This window comes from Acanthaster planci, linkage group LG06 (assembly GCF_054643075.1).
Source record: "Acanthaster planci isolate LZ-2023a linkage group LG06, COTS_SCS, whole genome shotgun sequence".
NCBI lineage: Eukaryota > Metazoa > Echinodermata > Asteroidea > Valvatida > Acanthasteridae > Acanthaster > Acanthaster planci.
The window spans coordinates 7020974-7042029 of NC_141782.1; the positions used below are offsets into that span (position 1 = coordinate 7020974).

The 21056-nt window shown below is 41.0% G+C and overlaps 1 protein-coding gene across 1 annotated transcript; it reads right to left on the reverse strand.

Moving 5' to 3' along the window:
* Positions 1-971: 971 nt before the first annotated feature.
* On the reverse strand, positions 972-21037 carry ints8 (integrator complex subunit 8). The gene is made up of 22 exons (XM_022236330.2): positions 20964-21037; positions 17496-17637; positions 16490-16652; positions 15802-15942; positions 14834-14908; positions 14601-14646; positions 13965-14303; positions 13148-13303; positions 11968-12201; positions 11339-11403; positions 10595-10740; positions 9967-10100; positions 9333-9443; positions 8576-8774; positions 7026-7141; positions 6213-6400; positions 5054-5209; positions 4457-4575; positions 3852-4080; positions 3324-3388; positions 2942-2985; positions 972-2071 (listed from the first exon to the last, which is right to left on the reverse strand). The coding sequence occupies exons 2-22, from the start codon at positions 17623-17625 to the stop codon at positions 1955-1957; spliced, it is 2973 nt and encodes a 990-aa protein (XP_022092022.2). The 5' UTR covers positions 17626-17637; positions 20964-21037; the 3' UTR covers positions 972-1954.
* Between the last annotated feature and the right edge of the window lie 19 nt (positions 21038-21056).

Genomic DNA, 21056 nt, shown 5'->3' on the forward strand with positions numbered 1-21056 from the left:
ACTATACAATTTTACATTACTTCCCAATCCAACCAACATCAGACTCTGCTTTCTTGGTTCAGATCACTCACAGACAATTTTCATTTAATGTCAATTTTGTCCCCTTTGTAAATTTGAAGGTACTCCTTTGCAAGCTGCACTCGACTAAGGCACCCCACTCCTACCTCACTCCAGTGCAAGCCATAGGGTATCAGCAGCGTTATGTCCCCGCAGCCACTCCGCTTCCTTCACCCATTCTGTAGAAGTCCAGTCTGCTGTAAACTGCCGCAAGGTCCTTCCCGTGCCTGCTGGTTAGCGGCGTAAGGATGAGCCGATGGCATGGCGAGACTCTAGTTGGAATGAGGAACGCAATTGGGTAGTACAAAATCTGTACCCTAAATGAGCCCAAAAGTGCATTTCCTTTGTGCATTTCCTTTCGAATTTGCCTCACCCCGACACCAAAAGCTGGATACGCCACTGGCTAGAAAACGCTGGATATGTGAAAGTTACCGTACCTATCCTCCGCACGTTTAATGGTCAGTAGGAATCATTCTCAAAAACAATTACAAAAACTAATGTTGATTTCTGTGCACACGAATCTCCTTATTAAAAGATAATTATACTTGCGAAATCATGAACATGCAAATTCTCAAATAAAATTGGCCTTTGAGAAGAACATTAATTTAAGGATGAGGACGATTTGATAAACCTACAAATTTTGGAAAAACGGGACGGAAAAAATCCCACTATTTGTAGACCCCACCCTCCAGATAAATTCGAGCTGGAAACGCCCTTCGTCTCTAATGGACATGAAAACGTAGACTTGGAGTCGAAAAAAACCCACATATATTTGGTTTATTTGGTCGTGTAGTATGTTTGGTTCTCACTCCTGAAAGAACAGGGAATTACTGTGTGAATATAGTCACATAATAGCAACTCAACATGGTTAAATCAAATGCGTCCCGTATAAATAAGCCCCTGGCAATAATGGACCAAATTCTGAAAAGAACAAGATTTGTTTTAATTCAATTCCAAAAATTCCATTGAAACAGCGAGGATTTCCATACACTACCCAGAGAGGTTTTTGCCGTGTTGCCTGACACAGGGCTGCATACATCGGCACAAAGTTGCAACCGACGCCATTGTTTTAAAAAAACTGGGCGTAAAGGTTCGGAATTGCCCGATTTCCGGACGGGCTGAACTTCTTGCACACCACTCTACAGCATGCAATACAAACCAAAGTTGAGAACAGCTACTGTGGTCCTCCTGATAGAGCTTGATAACAATTCAATCTGTATATAAATAAATTTCGAGTACCGAAAAAACTCATATTACATTATGTATATGAATTGAATTAATAAAACAACATAATTGAATTAATAAAACAACATATGTGAGTATGTCAAAATACATACTCACTTGTTGATATTGATCAACTCTGTGTAAACAAAACACCTGACTATGCCCAAGAAAGTATATGTGCCAACAACAAAACACACAGCCTTTCTATAGCCAGAACAGGCAACAAACCTTAGAGGTTTCATCACGAAACTCACAAATTGGACAAAAAGTTCAACCTTCTTGGAAAAATTACTTTTTTTTCTTTCAAACAGCTTTAATAACATTTCGACCCTGATAATACATGTATGGTGTCTTGCTTTAGAACTACAAAATAACAATAAACACAAGAACATAAAGATACTATCTGAGTTCAAGTTTGCCGGTAATCAAATGAATGTGTGGGTGGCTACAAAACCATTTTAAACAATTCATTACAATTCGTGAAATGTAAATAAAGTTTAAGGTTTTATAGAGGACATTAGCAAGACTTCTTGCGCATTTGACTTCTTCATCTTTTGATGAGAAAACCAGTGAGTCGTTTTTCAAAGATGACAAAATAAACTTAATGATTTCTCTTCACTAAATAGTCAAAACCATCCCAGCTCATTGGAACTTCCCCCTCTGCCCCCCCCCTTTATAAGTACTGCTTGGCCATCGCTCGCAGGAATTTACAAGCTCTCTTCTGAGCAGACGCACTTAAAATAATCTCTGGATTGCTGGAGTTCAATTCTGTTGCACTCAATGCCTGGACCTGTAACCAACAACAGAACAATGTAAACATACAATGTGTATTGTAAATGTTTTCATCAATATATTTGTACTATTTCTATTGACTTAGTTTTATATTGTGAAGTATATCAGTGGAGACAAAATTTCTATGTTTTACACAGATTAATAAATAAATAATCTTAAATTTCAATCTTGCATCTTAAATCTTAAAAGAGTTTCTGACAAATCACTGTTTGTTTCAAAAAATAGTGACTACGTCATCGGTGAGTGATTGTTGCATCACCCGAGTTGGCAGTATTTTTAGTGTTGCTGGCACGGGGACTTAGTGGTGACCCAAGGCACGGATGGGTCAGTGGTTCCATCACAAGTCCGGTCACAAGAAATGGTGCAGAGGGGAATGATGACGGAATACTTTTGTCAGAATTCAGTTGAATAGCTTGTGAATTGACTGGGCAACTTGTGACAGACTTGTGGGGCCTTGTAAAGGACTCAATTTCAACATTAGTATGAGTTTTATGCCTTCTTCTGAGCACGCTCAGAATAAGCTATTCACAAACTGCTAAACAGCTAACATAAATCCTGGATATCTAACTTGGTAGAGTGTGTACTCAGGATATTACTGAGTAGCTGGTTCGAACCCTGCCTCAGTCAGCTTTCCTGGTTCGACCCAAAATCCTTGTTAAAACCGACTGCCCAACAACTAACCCTCTCAAATTAACTAGCATCTGACCAATCATTTTACCCCAGGAAACTTTTTGCAGCTCAGAACAATTTTCTATTACAGTCAAGTAATAACACTGCCCTGCTGCAAGGTTGTTCCAGTCTCAGCATACACAGCCCTGATCAGTAATTCCCTCTATAAGAAAACAACATAATGACTGCTGACACCTACCGCTTTCTGTTTCTTGTCCTGCTCATTCCGTTTGTTGTGGAGGTCTGACCCGCATAGAGTTAAGGAGTCCAAAGGATGTCACAAAACAGCAGTAAGGGACCACAAATGGAATTCAGGTTGAAAGAGTAACTGTCAATGGGGCTGTGGTATGTGAGCCCTGTGTCAGAGAGCTGCCTGGTGCACTATTAGCTCAGTACAGAAATGCTTAGCAAGAAGGGGTTACCATTCAAACTTTTACCGAATGTATATGGCTTGTCACAGGGTCCCAGTTGAGTTTTAAGCTAAGCATGTAAACTGGCTAAGCAGAATTTCCTAATTATAAACACCGTGAAATTGGGCAAATATTTACCTTCTTTGGTATCTGCTTTACAAACAAGGATACATATGAGGTATTCTAATATGGTCACGTCCCAGATGCAGTCATACAAAGCGTCACCAGCATCATAACTGCAATTATCAACAAAACATGATGAACATGATAAATGGTTGAATAAAATTTGTCCACTGACAAAAAAGTCAACAAACTTGGTGAGATCATCTGAAATAACTTCTTACAGTTACAGAGCTTGTAAACATCTACCAAAGACACCATTGCAAGCTAGGAGTGAAGACAGCTGATATTAAGTGAGTGGGATTTGTCAAAATGGAACATTTCTTTTCCTGTTCTAAGTGAGGCATGCTTTGCTGGTTTTATTGCAACTTGAAAAATATTTACACTACAATTGAAAGTTTGATTTTTCACAAATCTCAACTAACTGCACTCACTTCAAGAGATGGTTATACAGCCAAAAACTGACCAAAACAAGTGCTTGAAGAAGCACAGCATGTATGCACACCACCTGCAAGTGAGCACAGCACCACTGCAGTAAAAGCAACTCATCCTGGTTGTGGTTACATCACTCCTGCTTACCACGACTTTTCCTGCAGCGCCTTGAACGCTGTTGTGTAATCCACAGGCTGCAGCAGCTGGCACAGCAGCGCCACTTGGGTGTAGCACTGCAGCTGGTTGCAGCATTTGATCAGGCGGCGGTAGACCTGGTCTGACCAGACATCGCGGGGCACCGGCATCTCAAAGAGGCCTGTCACCACACTGGCTGACTGGAGGTAGAACTGTAGGGCCGAGGCGTACTGGCTGTTGGCTGGGAAGGAACAAATATTAAGCAGGAGTTACTAGACTAACAGGCAAAACACAGCCCCAATGCGGCCATGTCCAAACCAACTGGCTATACTACAAATATCCATAGGAAGGGGCAATGTCTTCTGGGCAATGACTTTCATTTGCACATGTGTAATTCCAAGCCATAGCTGAATAATTGAGATGCAGCCTCTCTGGAATCATTGTTGTCCTTCTGGTTTCTGATGAATCAACTCAAATATCAACACACAATAGCCACTGTTATCAACATGCACACATGGGAGTGCATTTGATCGATTACAGAGTACAAGGAAGGTGGAATCATCCAAGTACATAGCAACTGTCATGATTCAAGAAGCTGACTATACACTTTAACTCACCATAATGATAGTCAGCCTGTGTCCTCAGCCACGATGGCTGACCAGGGTTAACAGAGATCACGTGACTAATCAGCTGACCCATGACCATGGTAACAGAGTCTACATTGATAGCACTGGAACTGTAAAGAAACAAACAGGTATGGGTAATCAGCTGACCAATGACCATGGTAACAGGGTGTACATTGATAGCCCTGGAACCATACAGTAAGAAACAACCAGGTGTGATTAATCAGCTGACCCATAAACCATGATAACAGGGTGTACATTGATAGCACTGGAACCATACAGTAAGAAACAACCAGGTGTGATTAATCAGCTGACCCATAAACCATGGTAACAGGGTGTACATTGATAGCACTGGAACCATACAGTAAGAAACAACCAGGTGTGATTAATCAGCTGACCCATAAACCATGGTAACAGGGTGTACATTAATAGCACTAGAACTGTAAAGTAAGAAATAAGTAAGTACGATTTCTATGAAAACCTTTCAGTTTAGCTTGTCTGTGTTATCAAGAGCTATTATAAATTTATGCCTACTTTACATTTATCCAAGTAAAGTTCTTGACCGGAGGTTTTGCTAGACTAAGCACTTACTTGGTGACGGTATTAGGCCACAGCTGGGCATGCTCATGAGAAAGCTCATTTAAGGTGTCATCTTTCAGGAGGTTGTGAAGCCTGATGACAGATGACAACATTACCGACAGACACAGGGAGGATCGTAGCTGCTTAAGGAACTGGAGAAAATCAGACCTGACACACACAAACAAATTTTGTTAAAGAATTAAAAAAGAGAGATGCTATCCATATCACAGCCAAATCCAACTTTTTCTTCTGATCTGTTTCAATTTTTAGAGTAATGTTTTGCATATATTTTGATGCTAATACAGGAATTTGCATGCAGTGCTTTCACCTTGCAAAATACAAAATATTTAAGTTCTTCATTTTAAACTCAGTGCTGGATCAAAGAGAACAATCTGCAGTCATTAGGATCCTAATTACAAAGACCTATTAGGCAAAAACTATGCAAATATACAACACATAGATTTTTTAAAACTTCATTCCAAGTTTCGAAACAATCAGTGGGAGTGCTCAGTCATGGCATATGTAGTGTGGACTTCCGCACAAGAGAAGCACACATAATGTAGGGTCAGTAGATATTGCATGGGCACGTCTGTATAGTGTATTCCCTCTCTGAAAAAACAACTTCAGAGGAGTTTTAGGGTGGGGGTTATAGTAGAAAAATGAAGAGGAACAGTCCAGGAAATCATCATCCAAAATCAAGCTCAACGGAGTTATCATAGTGAGGGAGGAAGCAGCATTTTCCCCCATGTTTTCTTAACCATCAAAGCAAATAACCTGTCCACACTACAAATGTAAATCAAGTATATCTAGACAGAAATGCATCCAACAAACCAACTGGTAGAATGTTTGCAAGGTTTGTGGTGTCAGAGGTTGAAAATCTGCATTACTGAATTTGTTAATGTTGTCTATTCCACGTGCCTTTGATCCCTATGATACAGAGCATGGGGCTTATAAAAGCCATTTCCTAACTCAGACTAAGCACACTTACAACATACAACTCACAACTCACAAAGTGCAAAGAGCCGATACAGTGGCACAACACCATGTCCAAAAGTCATGGCTGTGGCAAGCACATCTGTAAGAAGCAAGAGAAGCTGCTAGTGTTTACAGGCACTACGGCTTGCCATCTGAACCACATCCAAGACTTTCAGTGCACAGCTCTAAGACCCACCTGAGCATAATGGCCAGCATGGACTCCCGCTGCACAGTGGCGGCCGGCTTACCGGTGCTGGTCCGCTTGACCTGCTTGTTGCTGGAGCTGAATATCTGCAAGGTGGCATTCCACAGACAGGTGGAGGACTTGAGGGCATCCTTGCGCACGGAGAGGTCATGGCAGACTGTAGCAATCACCTTACCCAGCTGACAAAAGGGGGGTAGGAAGAGGGGTCATAATGTCAGTCCCTGGGGTGAAACCCCAGTATTAAGGTTATGAACCCTGAGCTGGACCAAGTGAGGGCACAATTTACCTAGCAACGGAGGCTTCTTTGGTCAGTTGCTTTTTGCTAGTTCCCAAATGACTATGAAATGCACGTATTAGAGTCGCATCGCTACCAACAAAATGAACACTCCCACCAACATGGCTCTCTTCAACTGATGAGGGGGTGCTTCTGCTCAAGGCAGATTCTATAATACTTTTCTATGACAAACCCATTTTGTTCCCTTCTGGTGTGTGAAACCTTTCAATTGGAGGATTTACGACTATTCCACAAATGTTTATGGCAGTGGTTGACAATTTTCTTCATGTCTCATTTTTATTTTTCAACATCACTGCACAAAAATCTTCTAGCAATGTTACAGCATATGGACACTTTAACTATGGCCAATGTGACCCAGCTCTATTCTATTCAAGTACAATGTTGAACTTTCAAGTATCAATGTTTCCTGTGAGTTTCTTTAACTGCCTTTTCCAATAGAACATACACACTGGGTGACCACAATACAAAATGTAGCTACCACATGCATACAGAAACAAATGTACATTTACCACTGAGTACGGAGTACCGATGAAATCAGCTGCCATCGCATCAGCCCAGTTTCCTGAGTTCAGTAGATGCACGATGCACTGATCGAGAATCTTGTCTCTGGGTGTGATGTCTCTCTCTAGATGACAAAACAAAAAATATGTGAACATAAGGTCATTATAAACATCTTTAAAACACCAGATGTTGTGTGGAAAAAAAGGGGCTGTACATCTTATGACAGATGAATAAATCAACCCCAAAGCAATTTTTGCTTTGGACTTTTTTGGGCAAAATGTACTGTTGTCAATTTGACAAAACTAATTCAATGTGGACAACCAGTACACTGTCATAAGCAACAAGTATTGACAATCGGTTGGTAGTTTTTACCTTCAGGGCCAACCGAGTGGAGGAAGAATTACATTGTGAGCTTTACTAGGTCACAGAGAAGTCCCCAACGGACGGCTACTGTGATGCCAAACTTAACTATTGATCATGTGAATGGGTCAGGGCATTCCCACATGACCTCTGTTGTTTCCACGCATGCGCCCATACAGTACTGTTCATACAAGTTCGACATCTGAGATGAAAAATGGACAACTTGACAATGTTAAAAAAACAATTGAAAAATTTTGCACTGCCCTGAAGCCAAATCTGGAGTCAGATTATAAGACAAACCAGAAGGAGCACTTGTGAAATTATGAAAAGGGTTTGAAGTGACTATGGGACTTATTATAGGTCAGGAGTAAGCCAGGTGCACAGATGAATGGAAGAATTGTGACAAAGTTAACTGAGTGCCACCTGCGAGCATACCATAGATACTCCTAAAATTCTTTTAATTCCTTATTGTGTGAGTGCACTCCGCAGGTGCATATAGACTGGTGCACGCGCATTGGGGCATTGGTCATTGTTTCTGTTAGCCATGCCTTCTCCTCCAGCCTTGCGCCTGCACTGGTCTTATTACCTGTAAATGTTCTACAATATTGTAATTCATCTACTTTTGTTAATTTGTCAACTGAATACCTTTGTAAATATTAACTTTTTTGGTGTAATTTTACTACTAAATTTAGGAGGTGGCTCCGAAGTCTGTCTTGTTGCTGTATGTTTTTCTCGGTTGTTCATTTGTTTTCATTTCTCAAGCCCTTGCCTGCTTGGCCCATTATAGAATAACCACAATGGAGTGTTAACAAGCGCTCACGGTTTAATTTTCATTTCAATGCAAACACAGTCTAGCATCTATTTCAAATCTGTGTGCACTACAGACAACTGTGACAGACCAACCACATTGATTGTTGGGAATAAAATCAGCTCTAAATACATCAACTGATATGCTCTTCCTCAAGCTGAGGCATAAGGGAAAAGCCTTGGCCAAACTAAAGCCAAAAACTGCACTGAACAAAATGCAAACATGCTGTAAAGCTCATGGGGTCATCCGTTTTAAGTTTGGTGTGACATCATCTTGCTACCTTAACACACTCACTTTGCTCTCGGAGCTGACTTACTTTTAAACCATGAGACACTCATGAAATCATTAAGCAGGCTCTTGTGTCTGCTGTGAATCATGCACACTCCTTACCACTCTTGGCACTGGCCAGGCATGCTTGGATCCGCTGTGCCACGGTGGGCTTCCCTGGTTCCACCTGCCGGCTACTGGCCTCCCCGCTCAGGAGCTCAATGTACAGAATTTCATGTAGCAGTGCCTTCTGCAACTTGAAGGAGGTGTCGCGGACTAGGGTATGCGCCGTCTCCAGCAGTGACTTGGCTGCAGTATAATTCTGAACGTGGAATGGAGGCAAATGGGTGATCGCATTAATGTAAATCTGTGAGAAATAATGTGAAATTGAAGTTCTAGAATTGTGAAAAATTTAGAGTTTAAATCCCTCTCACACAGTCAGTCTTTCTGGATGGGCATTTATATTGTTTTATGAATTGTCACGTAACTATACATTAATGATGCGTTTCTTTTAGAAACAAAAGCAGCAAAACTATTTTTATGATAAACCGATGACAAGTTAGGACTCAATTCATATTGTTGAGGAAATACGATATTCTGCTATGGAGAATTTTCAGTGATGCCACATACGCCATTTGAAGAAAGCATAGAAGAGACCATGCTGATTTGGAACATAACAATTGCTTAAAATAGCAAAGCAGCCAATAATTGGAATGCAAATATTAAAACATTCTCACTTTCGGAAATATGCTTGAGGTTATTACAATATTCCTGCTGTGGTTAGAACAACTAACAGCTTAGTAAATCTGCAAAACTGGGCCCAGGTGCATTATAAATGAATTCAACTGAAAACCCAAGGATACAAAATGTCATCCCTCACTTTGATTTCTGTGCAATGCTGTGCTTTGACCAGCAGCAAAAACAGCATATCCTGTGTCTTCTTATTCCCCATGCCGTCAAGGATGAAGGCGTAGCTTTTCTCAATCTGCCACTGTAGGAAGACGGACCACATATTTTTATATATTACTCATTCATCAAACAGGGGCTGACAAGGCAAATGAAATTGAAGGGGGTTAAGCAAATTACAACAGCAAACAGAACAGATTCCACCAGAAGAAAACACATCATGCATCTACAAGAAGACAGGGGGCCTGGATCTAAAAGCAACTGAAAGTGGGTAAGAACCATTTGATAAGTTTTCAGTTATGAAGGGGATGGTCAAAGGCTCCAATAAACCTTGTTTTGTTTAGACTTCCACTTCCCAATGTTCCTTAACTTTCTCTGTTTCTGTGACCTGCTGATTACATGCACAACTTAGCTACTTAACCTTGAAAGAATGAATGAATGAGCCCAATCAGTCCCTCAGCCCATCTGCGATAAATGCTAGGGCAAAGTTTAAATACAGTAATGTGAGTGTAACTAATGAAATAAATGGCACAGAGCACTGCTCCAATACCACTGCTGGGTTGAAGGATTCCATAGAAGTTTGTGCAGGGGACTTGCTGTGCACATACCTTACTGCAGATGTTGGAGTAGCGTTTGCCGGGTCCCAAGCGGTGCAGTTGTGTTAGGATGCTCTCAAGCTCTAAGTGACTGTTGCTCAGTAGTAGACGCTGCTCCAAATGACCCAACTGCAGAGCCATGTTGTCTAAACCATTTATTACCAGACAGAAATACGTAAAGGTTAGCATTATCATGACTGGGATTTTATTCTCTCAAAATACATGGTTCAAAAGCCTGTAACCACCATACAGCAGTTACACATTTCCAATTCTCGATGCTTCTTCTTTTTGCCAGGCAAAGTTCTGCAAATTTTGGCTCATTTCTGCAAAAGTTGGTGTTTCAGACACCAACAGGGTCAACCTCTGCTTTACTCAGGAACATCATGCTTTGAAGTTGCCACACAAAAATGTTTGAGAGAGAAGTTTGATATTTTCCCTGGTTTTGCTGACATCTTGTTGTCAAGTCTTTCCACTTATATTATTTCTGAGATTGTAGATGTGTTAAATGGACAGCTATGAAAAAATCGAGCAAATTAGGAAGACTGAATTATATTCTCTTATTTTCTAAAGAAAACAAATCGAAGTCGCAAAGCCTTTACCCATTGGATATAAAACTCCACTCTTGATGCACAAACCTTACCTGTTTGTGCAGATGAGCCAATCTCCATGGCAACAGTTTCCTCCTTGAGTACTCTTTGGCACAGTACTGGCAGTTCATCACCTGGCATGGCGTCTTGAAGCAACTGCTGAAGTTGCTTGAAAACTCTCTCATCACTGCATAAACACCTTGGAGGGAAATTAAAACTTGAAGAAAGATGAGTTGATTTATTTCTGGGATGTTGTATCTGAGATCAACTCTCCTGGGTATGGCCTTGTGAATTCATGACCATTTTTCACCACACTGCACACAATCCGACACATTACTGATTGTGCAATGGTAGCATTTAATGGTAATGGGATTTTCTCCACCATATTGTCCTATTTGAGGCTTACTTGAGCACAGAGACCACTGAGTGAGCCTTATGCAATCCATTATCAATTATGAGCAGATACAGGATTATCCTTGAAGTTCTTGTAATGTGAATTGTGTTTTCTCTGAAATACAGAACACACCTTATATGGAAATGAACAACATCCAATGCAGACTCCACTGTTGGGAGGGAGAAACCACTAGGGTTCGCATTGTTGGGAAACGCAATTAAACAACTCCCAATTCTACCAAAAATTTATTCTTGTGATTGTATTCAATTAAATCCAATCCTTTATCAATTTTCAACAACTAAAAACAAAAAGTTTACCTGTCTGCAGTAAAAACACACATTAAAAATACATTATTCACTTATAACACCACTCCTCAAAAGAATCCTATGATATGCATACATACCTGATAAATGTTTGGATCTTGCTCTTGTCTGTTCCTTCCTGTTGCTGCAGTTCTCTTTGAATGAACTGAAATCAGGAATATTACTATTTTATCAAGAGCTTCTGGCTTCAAAGTGAAATGATTTGCTGGTGGGAGCTTCATTGACATCTTTCAATGACAACCTTATTTGGGGTCCAATTATTTATTTTTTTAAAAGACTTTATAAGAATGGATGTTTTGCAAGGTAAAATGGTGATACAAATTTCATTTAAAGACTTAACATACTTTCAGATAACACAACCATACAGGGGTAATGAAATCACATGATAAAGTTGGCTGATAAGCATCAAATCCAAGGAGATTTTCAAAATCTCAGTTTCATGTTTGTCTAAAGCTTTGTCTCTTTCAAAAAACTTCTTGTAGGCCTATAATGCTAAAAAGGGTACGGACTCTGGCTCAACAAAATACACTCACAATTCACAGGGACTTTTTATGAAGCTAAAAGTTCAAAAGTCACGGGCTAAAATCCTGGCAAGGCTGGAGACAGAGACAAAACCAAGATTTGGCAAACCCTGCTTGAGAAACCTCTACCTCACATGGTCCAAGGACCCCCATTGACCCCTCATTACCCTCCGACGGTTTACTCCTACCTTTCCAAGCGCCTCAAGGTTGTCATCAGAAGCCCTCCTGAGGACGCTGAGGAGTTGAGGGGGTACAGTCAGCCCCTCCTTGTACCTCCGGATGACATGGAGGATCAAGACTTGATGGGCTGTCTGGCTGTCCACACTTGGCTGTGATGAGAGGACAGTGTTGACAAGGTGGTCACGGTAGGAGAGAGGAGTCTCCAGGCGGCGGTTGTCCTCCTCTAGGAGCTCAATGATACCCTAACAAATAAAGAGGAAATTTCAAGACACTGGGTATGGTGTATTTCAATAAAACTGTTGTTACACACGTTTAACTCCAACTGCATCATCGCTTCCGGTTTTTTTTCACAAGCCTTCACGGGCATACACTGAGTATACTGTGTTAAAATACACGTCAGGAAGGGCAGAAATCCAAATTTACATCTCCCCGGCGCAAATTCATCTTTGAGATACATCATCTTGCAAAAAGAACATACAGTTAGAAGATTTTTTTCCAGATAATTACAGTACACATTCAGGAATTGTGCAGTAAACCAACTGGAGTGACGCAGACAGCGCAAATGAGCACGAGTCATTTTGCGCTGGCAAACAACTGTCTCCAAACTGAAGCTGTGCAGAACTGTGTTCCATATAGACAACACATGCCAAAGACGGAACTGTTGATATTTGAGCTTGTGATGTCTAACTATGCATGGGAAGGTGAATGGGTTTTCAACATAGCCAACTGGAAGTCCAAAAGACACCAACATGTTAATATGGCAATATAGCAAATGTATTTACAAGATGTATTTTTGCATTGGGGAGATGTCAATTTATATAACGGGTTTTGCCCTTACCCAACGAATATATTAATAAACACTGTAAGGGCAAGGGCAAAACCTGTTATATAAAATAACATCTCCCCAACGCAAAAATACATCTTGAAAATAGTTCGCGGTACCCGCTGCTTCACCTAACTCGGACCGGCCAGCTGACCCCGGCAAGCTCCGTGGTTGAGTGGTTAAGACGTCTGCACTATTAAGCAGGAGGTCATGGGTTCGAGTCCAACCCGAGTAAGCTTGTGACTTTTTTCGCAAGCTCTCGGACAAGCACTGAGCATACAGTGTTTATTAATATATACGTTGGGTAAGGGTAAAACCCGTTATATAAATAGCAAATGTGATAACGCACAGCACTATTCTGGTACCTTCATGCCCAGCTGTCTACATTTCTCTATCTGCTGTAGCATGTGGCCTCGTGGGATCTCCCGCAGGGAATGCCAGTCTTTATGACCCCCACCGCAAGCAGCTAGGTATCCTTGCAGAGTGGAGGCATCAATATCACAGAATGCACAGCCTGACAGCTGTCATATAAAAGACAACAAAGACATCTTACTATGATCTATTTTTTAAACTAATGTTGAAATGAGAGAAGGAATGTGAAGTGTTGGTCTCTCTGTCACAACTAGCGCAAGTTTGAAATCATTCTGGTGATCAATTACTGAGACATAAGATTATAATGTAGTGTTCGATTGATACCTTTTAAGACTGTCCAATGGGTTAACTTGGTAAGCAGCCAGACAGGTCTAACAAAGCAAGGTTTCTATCAAGACAGGAGAGCAATGGTGATTGTGTCTATTTTGCTTGTCACAGTCATAAGTTCAGAGTTCACAAATGGTCCCACAAGGATCCAGAGAAGCTTGAAGAGACAGCATTATGGTGCAAAATTTCATTGACAAGTAAAAGGCTTCTTGCATTACTGCACACAGCATGCACATTACATCCGATTTTAGGACAATGCCACTGAAAAATGTGCATGGACAACGGAAAATGTAAGTAAAACATGTGACAGAGCAGAGATGGTAAGATTCAGTTGTGAACAAATTTCCAATGAGATACCAGTCAAGTTCTTGTCCAGAATGTACATGTATCTTGTTAAGGCCTGGACTTATTGCTCAACTGTCTCCATGAAATAGCCTGAAATCGGGCTGTCTGGCATCCCAATGCCAAGTCATCATATCTTACCGAGGGCAGTAACAGCAGCACTCTGCCGAACATTTCGGCTGCCCTAGGGACAATTCGCTGATGGAAATAGAAACTGCCAAGGTCGTAACACAAGAGGCAGAGAAACTGCTCCTTGGTAAGAACAGGCAGGGGGTCCCTAGGTGCACCCGGCCTGTGATCAGTCAACGGGGAGGAACCCCTTGCATCGCCGTTGGCTGGAGGGCCGTCTGGGGGTGGGGCATCCTGGACCTTGGCAGGCGGGGCCTCAAGAAACGTCTGCATGCCCGGTACTGAGATGTCTCTGTTGATCGGGAGGCATCGCTCCAGAAAGCTGACCGATTCTTGTAAGGTGTCTTTGACCTTTTGTTGAATGAAAATGCAGGAGGATTTCGGTTCACTGAATGTTGAACACCACAAAAATAAAAGCCATACCTGCCGATAACCACATTCATATTTCCTAAAATAACGTCACACAAGAGGGTTCCAAGCATTGTATGGACAAAACAACAATCAGCAACATCAAGCGTGAAAAAAAGACCTTCTTTGCTCTTAAGCAGTTTGTTAGTTTCAAGTTCATCATTCCAGTAGATTACAAAAGTGCTATGGAGAAATGTCAAATAATTACTTGAAAGTGAACGAATGTTTACCACAGCTTACCGTTTTGATAACCATTTCATTAATGCTGGCAACATTCAAGTTGGACCTGAAAGACAAAAGGTGATTTGTAGGGGAAAAAATTATGTCTTCACATTGCCACCGTAAATTTATCATTGATTCCATCTAATAAAATATACTAGACATCAGCAGCTCTTGAAAGGGATTAGTAAGGACAACCTTGCAAGTTTTTAGGTTCATCTATTTTTTTCTAGTACTAAAATTAAGCCACTCACCCATTTGGAAGCACTGCCACTGTTGTCTTAATGGGTTTGGATGTATGAGTGCTGTCCAACAATGTGCGAATGCACCTGATGAAAAGATAGATAAATTTGAAAGACATCAGTTATATATATTAAATTGCTAATACAAATCAACGTCTGTATTCAGTTTAGTCAAATCCCTGGCCCCAATACCAGGTTAACAAGGTTTGCCAAGCGAGGCTATCATTCCAGATGTCATGAGGTTTTGGCTTGGTTTCAAGCCACATAGTAAATATGACTTTCTCACCTTTCTGACAAAAATCTCAAAATGAAAATATGGGGAGGTCGATGGACACCAACACTGCACAGAACACTACTCTAGAGCTGCCAGGCTTGAATGCCAACACTGCATACAACGCTACTCTAGAGCTACCAGGCTTGAATGCCAACACTGCATACAACGCTACTCTAGAGCTGCCAAGCTTGAATGCCAACACTGCATACAATGCTACTCTAGAGCTGCCAAGCTTGAATGCCAACACTGCATACAACGCTACTCTAGAGCTACCAGGCTTGAATGCCAACACTGCATACAACGCTACTCTAGAGCTGCCAGGCTTGAATGCCAACACTGCATACAACGCTACTCTAGAGCTGCCAAGCTTGAATGCCAACACTGCATACAACATTACTCTAGAGCTGCCAAGCTTGAATGCTAATTTACACAATTTCTTTGAAAATTTACTAAGTCAGCTGTGGTATATTTGTTACTATCAGCACTTCTTCAGCGCAAATGTTCGAGAAACTACTCCTTCACATTTTTCAAAAGTGAAGATTTATTCCTTCTTTTGACCAAGAAGAAGATATGAGTATCAGGGGAACTTACAATGAACTCTAACCCACACAGCATGTGAAAAATCATATTGACCTTAGAGGATTAAAGGCTGTTAAGGTTGGGATGAAAAGTCACGGTTAGAGTCGAACTCCCTCACAAACTTTACCATCTGTTGTAGACTGCCAAGGCTACCAAGACTGAGTCGCCCAGACTGCAGACGTCTGTGCCAGGTTGAATGTTGAGATTTGGAGGCGAGACTGACTCCACAAAGTCCTTGAGGACCTTATGCACCATGAAGAGGGGCAAGCTGTCGGCAAGACATACAAGGGGACAAAGGGGTCACCAAATGTGCTAACTTTACATCTTCCCATCTTTGGACAGAGTCATCTGATGAATCTAAGACATTCCATCAACTGTGGGACAAGTGAGGTGGGTTTTTGTTGAGTTATTCAAAATGGAAACATTCAACATTCTTACAAACATTTACTGAGGTACTGATGTATGTGTACTGATGCTGAGGTAGAACACAGGGGACTGGGGATGCAGTTTTCAATTGTTAGCATTACGGAACTGGATTTCCCTGTTTCTAAAATGCGTTTCCTTGCCTGTATTTATATGAAAACTTTTATTTCTGATAAAGAATACAGTTTACAGGGTCGGTTATCATGTTTAAGAAATTAACCCCACAAATATAATGTATTCTTACAACTTGGAAAATAAACTTAGGATTCACAATACTCGTCCATTGCAACATCTCCAATTTGTGTGAATCACGTGTACTGGAGATGGTTTCATATCTGCTCAGTAATGTTGCACAAGCTTTTTTTAAAGAGGGAAGGAAGTTAACGACTTACTTCTTCTGTAGTCTCGTAATATTCCAGTTGAGGTGTGCAGCCACCTGCAATGCCAGACTCTTCAAGGAGGCTGCCTTGCGTTTCTGTGGCTCTGATTCCTCTTCCCCTTGGGTTTTAATGGACTGGTCCACAAACTGCACCAAGAGCTGTGTGGCGGTTGGTTCTATTAAAAAGAACCCACAAGAAAGCTGCAAGAAACTGATATACATGTACCCACTGGACTGGAAAGACCTGTACAAAAAATTACTCAGTTGGGCCTCATGTTGAGATCCTAGCAGAAAAATTAAGCCTTCCTAAAGTTGACAAAACAAAGGTGAAGAGCTCTTTTTCTTACCCTATGGGTATCCACTCTGAGCAGGAACAAAAGAGGGCGCATTTTGAAATAAAATTGACAGTCGATCTGCACGATCGCTCGATCCCTGTGCAATCTGTCAAACTTGCTTCATGATCTGTCAATAATTTTACTTTCAGATGAATGCCCTCTCTTTCTTATTTTATAGTTGTGGAAGACTATTTCCAAAAATGGAAGTTTTATACAGGATCAACTGGCAGGTCAAGTCAATCGCGTGATCATGCTGATCAACTGATCACACCCAAAAATACCAAAAAACTTTGCACCCATATGATACATAACTGTTCTGAAAGGGTAACAAAGTATTGTAACTTAGTTGTTTTTCTTAAGAGAACTTCTGCATTGGATTATAACTGAGAGATTTTGATGACGAGTTGTTATGGTCTAGTTTTCATCCAAGATGCGTCTTATTTTATATATATGAAAGTGCAAACAGCATATCAACATTTAGATAATCTTGGGGTTTCCATACATGTATGGAAATAGATCAACCTGAATACCACAAACTACAAGCCAGTTTAAAACTGATCATCTAGGCTTCACAGACCTATCAATCATTTTGCGTGTCATGTTCAATAATGGTTAAGTTTTTTTGAGAGGAGACAGAAAAATAAAAATTGATTTTAATGCATAGTAGCTGTGAATACAGACTACCTGGATTGTCTTGAGCCAAGTGTTTCTGGAGCAGACTGGCATCCAGGAGAAATTCAAACCACAGAGTGGGGACCGGTGTCCTTGGCCGAGTTTGTTGTACTTGTTGTTGGTCCATGGCTGCATCATTCATCTTGGCTCATTCCTGATCCATGTAAACAGAATAGATGAAGTCAAGGATAAGGTGTTAAGTCAGAGCTGGCTTGGGCTTGAAATCTGAGGCAATGCTACTACACGGAATGACTGTTGCTAGGGTGCGGCTACTCCCAGTCAGCCACTGTGAGTCATACTCATTGTGACTCACAGGTCCTGATTTTATTGGTTTGTAATGAAAGTATATTGCAGGGATGGCAACCAGTCCAATGACGCAACCTCATTCCCATGGAAACAATATTGCCTTGCCACGTTGGTTCCCAGTGAAGAAACATGCACACAGCCCATAGAGTCGAGGTTGCCAATGATGCGATGCATTGTGCGTCACTGGACTGGTCTCCGTCCCTATTATATACATCCAGAAGACAGGGAAGGGAACCAGTTTTCTGTGTCAACAGACATGTGCCACAGTATGCAGCTCAGATGTGTGGATCGTTTTGTGAAGCGAGGCAGGATCATAAGTAAAAGGTCTGGATTTTGCCAAATTATCGAACATGCCTGTTGAAGAGATATTATTTAGTTTTGATGGCTTTTGGGAGGAAGATTTGGTAAAGGGTTTGCCGATACACCATGTAGAAAATATCTCTTTGAGTATGTGTGGTTCTGAAAAGAACCGGTTACTTGATGTTTCGGACAGTGAGTGCTCTGTCCATCTTTAGGACTAAAGACGAACCTTCAAGAGCTACTGGAGGAAGATTTGATTGACAAAGTGCAGTTTTAGGCCAAATAAATGGCCACATTCAAATCCTATAGCATTACAAACTAATGAAAATCAAGACCTGGGAGTCACAGGGAGCACAGCGAGTTCTGGAAGTAGGGTGAAGCAAGGACGGAGGGCACTAAAAAGTAAAGTAAAATATTTTCAAATACATAGGCCTACACACAGAGAAATACTAACATGACTAACCTGAAGCAACTTCTACCAAGACTACTCTGATCTTACGAGAATCATGATGATCTGATGTCTGTGATGTTTGCACGATTGAAGGGAAGAATTTCTTCACTCGACTCTTACAGAACTAAACAACTTGTTACCCTAGTCTAGCATTTTCAATCATAAAATTTTTTTCTTTATATTCTTGATCCTCCTATTTCTGCACACTTAAGGCTTTGAGACAAGATTTCCAGAAAACTACAATGCAGTTTTTTCAGAGGTAATGTTATTTTCAAAACTCACAGTCTGTCATCGGATTAATTCACACAAAAAGTTTCTTCTTCTTGTGCCCAGGAGTAGACAACTTTTAGTGGTTCGACCTCGTGCGTGTAGAAAACATCCTGCTTATTAAAATCTACGCAGCTGGTAGCCTTTGAAATCTACAGTGGCCAAGACATACTACACAAGATATATTTATTGAAAGGGCGAGTCCTGGTGTTTGGCATTGTAACTGCATTGTAACAGCACATATTCTGTGAATTTTTATAGCAATTTCAACAGCTTCAAATTGCAAATCTTCCAGTAGTCATTTCCGGTTCATTTGAATAACTTTCTTAAATTAGTAACACAGAAATTAATTTTAATAAAAAATGTAATTTTTACAACATGAGGCTCCTTGGTCTGCCACTATTTAACATCCTTGCATAATAAATTACAAGTCAAGTCCCTTGTGTGTCCTTTGCTTATTTACTTGTTTTGACCATCTTCATTAGCCCAAACACTGAATATGGTACCTCATATCCTCCAGTGGTCTGTCCCCTCTTCCGTATACCCCATGACTCCATAACAACCATCCACATCCACCTTGTTTCTAAACCCCCCCTCCAAAAATAAACTGTCATCATAATAATGAACAAATAATTTTTCAAGAGAAGACAAATACTCTTAATGTCCTCCACAAACACCTTCCTGTGGCTGGCAGACCTAATTCCATTCCACCATTTACTGCCATGTTCTTTGTTATTTGTACAGCCTACAACCATTACAAGTTAGTGAACACCCCCATCCACACCCATCCCACACCCTTGGGTTTACATGTATGTCTGTGCCCAGTCAGGTTGGTACATATCCCATCCCACGGATTACCTATATTTATGAATATGGGCAACCCAGTGTCAACCCAGGTAATCTAACTGTTCTGGAAAAAAAGGGAAACAAACACTAGAAATGGATCCACCAGTAATTTTTATTCATATTTACGCAATCGACAACATAAAACATTAACGTTTTGAAGCTTCAAATCTAAGCGAAGGGTCCTATTTGCACCCCTGAAGTGCTTCACTGAGTCAGTAAATTTTAATGACATCATGTGACACTTTAAAAGCACATACTAGTACTACTAGAGCACAAGACAATGTAGGGTGAACTTAGCTCTACTCAGTGAAGCATAGTATTCCTCTTTTTATGATTTTGGACGGGATCGTCATACTAACATGCCACGCCTGTACATAGAGTAAGGTGAGAACGGTTCTCAAAAATTCCAAAGACTCACCAAAAATACCTCTATCACCATCTACTGGCTTCCATAAATTCCAACGTCAAACGGTTGGGGCTTCAATGATATTTCTGACTTCAAAATCAGTCAAAATCTGACCGTTTTCGCTCGACACACGCACGGCACTTAAACTTTTCACCACCTCCTCCCATTAAAATACGGGCATATAGAGTTTCTGGCCCAATAAGTCTATGAGCGAACATGGTCCTCTAACGAAATTGCAGGATAGGCCCATATGTAGTCGGGGCACAAGATGTATTGACCAGGAAACAGTCTCTGGTAGCACTCCCAAATGTCACGATCAACAACTCTTGTGCCCAGACCATGTACAGTGTACAGGCCAGTCATGCGTGCGTCTCGAATACAAACACTTCACTCAGTAGAGCTAGGGCAAACTGTTACTAGTGTTAGATAACACAAAGACCCGAATTTTTGAAGGACTCACAAGACAAACTCTAGTTATTATTATTTGAGTTTCGGAAATTCGCCGAAAAAGGGGTCACAATTCTTTTACACATAAACTAAGATTACAGGATTAATTTCCAACATTCTGGGGACTTTTGCAAAACTTCTAAACACGGACAACCTTGACTGCTGACTGTTCAATAGCGCGCGCATCCGCAAAACGTTTACTGCAAGGTGATTGCGTAGAAATAGGGCCCTAGGGGTAGGACCAATGATCGTATAGCGCCGCTTCGCAGCGATACGATCTTTGGTTAGGACTGCATAGATTTAGGGGCATGACTATACAAACACGAAGGTAGGCCTGGTTTGGATTTAAATATTTGTTGACAGACCGAGATTCCACCACAACACTGATTCACAAATTTAATACACAGAGACTAAGGGCTGAGTTGCGAAGTGCAACAAAATGAACAGTTTCACTTACCGGTGCGAGCGAATACCCCCTCCGGTTTCAATGTCCCGTCCACAGACATTGTATACAGCGCCCTCAAGAGCTAAAACATGTCCAACAACTAAA